The following is a 6,000-nucleotide window of genomic DNA, read 5'->3' as shown; positions in this document are numbered from 1 at the left end:
ACTCACAGTTTACTCTGTCCCATTCCATCCATGGCACTCGGTCCTGGGGGAGCGCAGACTCTCCGCTGACTGCGGTTCACTCGGCAACGCTTGCCCGCTCCCCTCCTCAAGCCGCCTGTTGGTTCCGGGTACAGAGAAATGACGCGTGACTTGGCTCAGCGTCTGACGTCACGTCTTCGTCCTTTCTTCACTGCTAAGGTGGAACGGGGGAGTTTACTGATATCGGTCAGCCGTTAACCTTCGTTGGCTCAGAAATGTAGATACAAGGTGGATGAAGGATACTCGGCAATCTTGTGCAGTGGTAAAAAACTTTTTCTTTATTTGTGAAGACCACTTTAAAAGACAGATGTCAGCTTCTTTTTTCAAATACTATATACAGCACACTTTGAACAAGCAGTAGGTTGGTGGTCACTAATGCTAATTAGTGACCACCAACCTACTGCTTGTTCAAAGTGTGCTGTATATAGTATTTGAAAAAAGAAGCTGACATCTGTCTTTTAAAGTGGTCTTCACAAATAAAGAAAAAGTTTTTTACCACTGCACAAGATTGCCGAGTATCCTTCATCCACCTTGTATCTGTGTAATATAGTACATTGTATTTTCCACAAAACAGGTTACCACAAATTAATATATATATATATATATATATATACATACATTTATATATATATATATATATATATATATATATATATATATATATATATATATATATATATATATATATATTTATACATTTACCTTTTAAATCTAGCTACATATTTTGACTTGAATAACCCAATGATGCAGATATTTATCATGTAAACCAGAAACAGTTGAGTTAAAACACATTCATTTTAATGCAATGCCTCCTATAAATCATTGTGTCTTTACAATAACATTTTTCAAGACCCATCCTTCAGCCTGTCAATTTTTCAATGAAGCAGCAATGTTATTTTGACAGCTCTTGCACAAAGAACTTACATCATTTTAATATACTAGTTTTACCTAAGTGACAACAATAACTTAACACCAAAATATTAAAATAAAGCTAAAGACAAATATTATGAGAACTTGAAGAACAAAAATTAAGAAAAAACATCACTCTCGCAAAATAAAACATATACTAAGTACAAATAATGCCAATATTGTTTTACAAAAACATAAAAAATAGTTGTAGATTTCTCAAATAGAGACAATAAAATTTTTATTTAAAAGTCAGAAATAAACTGTCCTACATCTTGCTTAATAGCTCTCAATGATCTTCAGATTCTAACTGTATGGTCCATTGACAAGTAATCACTTTAAAAAAAGAAGCAAATTACACATTATTTTTACCATATGATATAAAATAATGTCAGAAGGTTAACTGTTTTCAATTGTTAACATTTTTCTCTCTCTAATAAATTCAAAAATCAATCACCTTATTTAATCCTTTCTAATTGGTTTTGAATCCCTGTCTCCTTCCCAGTATAACCAGTATAGCGAAAAAAGATAGAGAGCAAAACAAACAAGAAAATCATAGTGGTACATTAAACCAGCAAACACAACAAACATAATAACGCAAAATACTTTGGAGCTTACATTGTTAACATCTAGAGGCTCAGCCTTAATATTAGAATCACTTTCCTGATCAGCACCATTATAATAACATTGATTTATTTCTCCATGCTTGCTGTGCTTACTCAGCAGTACATCAGTCTCTAAGAATGTGGCATCCATCTCATCATCTGGTTCACTTATCAAAATAGATGGCCCCAAAGACCTCACTTCCATGTTGCCTTCCAAGCTGAGTGTATCATCTGTACTCTCTGCACTATCTCTGGTTAATGAAGTTTCTGACAAGTCTTCGTATTCTGTAGATTCTATTACAGTTTCAATTTCATCAATGATTTCACTAGTAACATTTCCAGAGCTTTTTACAAAACCACTGTTGGATATGTTTTTGCTGGTTTGGCTAATGGAGTAATCATGATCAGTATACTGTACATCCTCCCCCACTTTGTTCATGGTACATGGCACATCATCAGTGTTATTTTCATCTTGTTCTTCACAAATATGATTCACACCCATGTAAACTTGGTTTTGTTCAGTCCAAATATTTTGTTCACATGGATTTAATTTCTGTACTCCACTTATATCATCTCTACCAGATGGTTGACTATCCTCAGCTGGAGATTTTATAAAATTACCTTTTAAATTGTCTTTATTTCCTTCTAATCTGAATACAGATTCTTCTTCAACATCTTCACTTATCTGTAAGCTAGATATTGTTTGGATTAATTCTGAAGCATCTACATGTGAACTTTTAACATCTAAGGGAGATCCACCACTGTGTGTACATATTTGACTCTGCCTTTCCTCTTCAGTTATCACAGCAATAATAACTTTGTCTCTTTTAGCCATATGGATTGGAACACTATCTGAAATTTCTTTCTTTGAATTTGCTTTATCATCTGGATTCTCAGGAACTTTGTCGTAAATTATATTAGAGTACTCAGTTTCAGGTGTTTGTTCTACAAACTTGCTTGTGTTGCAAACTTCGTTCATACATTCTTCAAGTTCTTGATCTTCCTCTATCAATAAAGGAGTTTCAAAACTCCGGATTTCCTCACTTTCAAAAAAATCTTCACCCTTAATATTAGTGCAAATTAGATTCTCAGCTTGGTGGTCAGAGTGAAAAGGCAAATTACTGTTATTCACTAAAATGTTATTTTGTTTTTGTAGAACTTGCGTATCCATGGTTTGAAATTCAGAATGACTGGTCTTTTGGTTGCCAGAATTTTCTAGTCTATGTACATCAGAAGAGATAATATTATATGTTTTTTCACTTTTATCTTTCTGGAAAGAAAGTGTGGTAGTAATAATTTCCTTTGCTGGAATTTTTGGTTCTTTACATATTTCCTCCTTTCGATCTTCATTAAGAAGATATATATCAGTAGGCAAATTATATTTCAATTCTTTATCGTCTGAGCCTCTAGGTGCTTTTTCAGTAACTGTATTAAGATCATCTTTCAAAACATTAACAACATTGCATTTACCAAAATTATTTTTTTCAAATGAAGTATACACAGCTAACTCAGTATATAACTTTGCTGGAGGTCCAGATGATACATATTCTGCCTGTTGACTAGAGCTTGGATTTGCATTATCATCCAGACTTCCTGATAACTCTTTGGTTTTGTCACAATTATTACTTAGGTCATAGTTATACTTCTGACTGTCTATGAACACATCTGTTGTTTCATTTCCTGGCTGTTGACCTGTAGTATATAGGGAGTTGTCTGATAGAATAAGATGTTTTTCACTTGAAGTATCCTCTGAATGTACAGTTTGGTTTTCTTTTGTGTCAGATATAATACATGTTTTATAAGAAGTTTCTTCCAATTGACAGTCATCAGTGATTGAACTGTAGACAAGGTCCCCTTCTGCTAGTGATTGAACTGGATCCTTTTGCTTTGAGCTTTTTTCCAAATTGCTGTCAGAAGTAGTGCCCTTATTTATCATTTTTAAGATGTAAGCGTCATTTCTAAGACATTCTGTTGGTTCATTTTGCTGTCCATTATCTTGAAAACTAGGATCTTCAGTATCCCTAGAATTATTGTCATCTTCAGAGGAAGTAAGTCTGGGTTTCATGAGATGTTCGTTTAACTGTAATGACAAACAAACAAACAAACATAACTTAAATAAGTATTAAAACCAAACAAACTAGTCTGGTGCTTACAAATGTAAAAGTCTTGTATTTACTTGTTGGATATAACGTGATTTTCAATTCAAAACATGTTCAACAGCATACCAGTACCCCTTTTACAAGACTAAGAGATAATCAAGCAGTTAGAAAATAAATGATACCCAGTATATTGTACACCCCTACAAAAGCATGCTGGTTCTGGGAGACGTAACAGCAAGACCAACAGAAGACGTTACTAAATGAGAACATTCAAATTAATGCAGCAAAATTGAAATGATTGCAATGCGTAATAGCACTCAGTGTAAGTTTTATTCAAGTTGTATTCAGTTTGTATTTGATATTTTTATGTTATCCTGTTTATTTATATGTGTTTGGAAGTCAAAATTAAAGTTTTATGATAAACCCATTTGGATTAATAAAAAAGGAGTCTTTCCTATTTACTTGTATTATCAAATGTACCTTTTTCTCTCAGTATGCTTTGTTGAAATTTAGTTTCTTTCCATAAGAGCATATCTAGGTAGGCTCATGAACTTGCATGTCTGCCTTGAGAACTATTCAGCAACTATGTTTGCTGCAATATTATACATATTGTCAAGATATATGCTTACTCCTGAGTCTATCTATAAATAACAATACAAAGTAAAGGAGTCAATTTAGCACAACAGAACTAATTTGGAAAGTTTGTCAAAAACATGAATCCCCTGTTTGAATTATAAAACTTTATTTTTTACTTTAATGTGTTTTGTAGTGCTAAAAAAAAATCCTGAAGTTCCATTTCTTAGTCTTTGCATTCAAAATGGGCAACAGCAACTGTGTACTTTTAGTGAGGTCAAGCAGAAAGTTCTAGCAGTGTAAGGTTCTGCCCATGTTAAACCTGTGATATGATACTCTTCAATGGATATTGAAGTCTAGCTCTATAATTAGTGAATTCTAAAGGGATTGATGGTCAATCCTTCTGTAAAGTCTTGAGGCTCCTAATTCACAAATCCAACAAGCTTTAGTAAATCATGGTAACTGTATGATGCAAGTAATTATTATGTAAAGGAAAAACTCATGTGCCATCATGTTCACCATTCTTAATTTTCACCTTTTATACTACAAGCAGGTTAATCATGTTTTAGTTAGTTTCCTTAGCATGTAATTATCTAACAGTCGTACCTGTCATCATAGTCCAGGAACCCTTAGTACTGCATTTGGTGCTTGTAGGTGAGGGGGCGCTGCTGTTGTGGGTTAAGACTGCATGTCATTGAGCACGGTAGCTGAGGGAAGTTGAATGCACTTTACTTAATTCAATAAAAGTAGCTTCATGTGTATAAACTTGTTTAATCCACATAATTAACCATACATATACATGTATCTATCTATCTATCTATTATCTATCTATTATCTATCTATCTATCTTTCTGTCTATGTATCTATATTTATAAGCATGTAAATCAACAAATATAATAATCAATCAACATATTAATTGTTAGATTTGTCTGCTGGTTTTTATTTTGATATCCATTTCTTAAATGCTTATTGTGATGCTTAGATTGGACATATAATACAGTAATACTTGTAACAACATATATATTTTAAATTACAAAAGGTTGTACTTTCACTTTTTAAATAAAATTTTCATCTTTTTTATTGCATATATTTGACTTAAAAAGTCAAAGATGATAATAATAATACTAATGATAGTAATAATAATAATAATAATACAAACAATAATATGATACCCAATTAGATTTGGCATATGCATTGCATAGACTTTTGATTAAATACATTTAGTGGCATTTATATTTTGTATGTTGTAATGATTCTATTTTTCCATAGGGAAAATAAACTATGTTCTTACACATCAACAATGGTAGCTTTTTGAGATGAGCTTATAAAAATCTCACTGTAAGTTGATTTTACAGTTTATAATGCTATAAACATAATAATAGTTTGACATTTAGGCACATGAATAAAAACCTTGATCTAGAATATACAATATAAATAAAGAGAATGAATCAATTAAAACCAAATATGTTAGCATGATGATTTGCACTATGTACACCATTGTGACTACACATATATAATTTGTGTGTTTTTTAGCATGCATAAAAACGATACAATACGTATGGACTTTATGGCCTTAAGAACTTACAAAATAACTAATTTTTTATTATATCAAATTAAATATTAGTGAAATAGTTGTATAGAATTTAAATATTACCCTATGATTTGAATCACTGTCAATACTTTCTAAATCATCTATATAACTCTCTAAATCATCAGTGAATCAATGCTAAAATAATGTTACATGTATTATAGAGTTATTTTGCAAAGTATAGGTACAT

The 6,000-nt window shown here is 31.9% G+C and overlaps 1 protein-coding gene across 1 annotated transcript in view; it reads right to left on the bottom strand.

Annotated features, from left to right (window-relative positions):
* Window positions 1-815: 815 nt before the first annotated feature.
* The window catches only part of PPP1R3A (protein phosphatase 1 regulatory subunit 3A), a 125,147-nt gene continuing 119,962 nt past the window's right edge, over window positions 816-6,000 (bottom strand). The window contains exon 4 of the mRNA XM_053716715.1: window positions 816-3,630. Within this exon, the coding sequence (XP_053572690.1) occupies window positions 1,408-3,630 (2,223 nt within the window). The 3' untranslated portion in view covers window positions 816-1,407. The remainder of the gene's footprint in view (window positions 3,631-6,000) is intronic.

The sequence above is a fragment of the Bombina bombina genome, chromosome 6, assembly GCF_027579735.1.
Source record: "Bombina bombina isolate aBomBom1 chromosome 6, aBomBom1.pri, whole genome shotgun sequence".
In the NCBI taxonomy this organism is placed as follows: domain Eukaryota; kingdom Metazoa; phylum Chordata; class Amphibia; order Anura; family Bombinatoridae; genus Bombina; species Bombina bombina.
The sequence above is the reverse complement of the archived record's forward strand: the minus strand, read 5'-3'. Positions and strand labels throughout refer to the sequence as shown.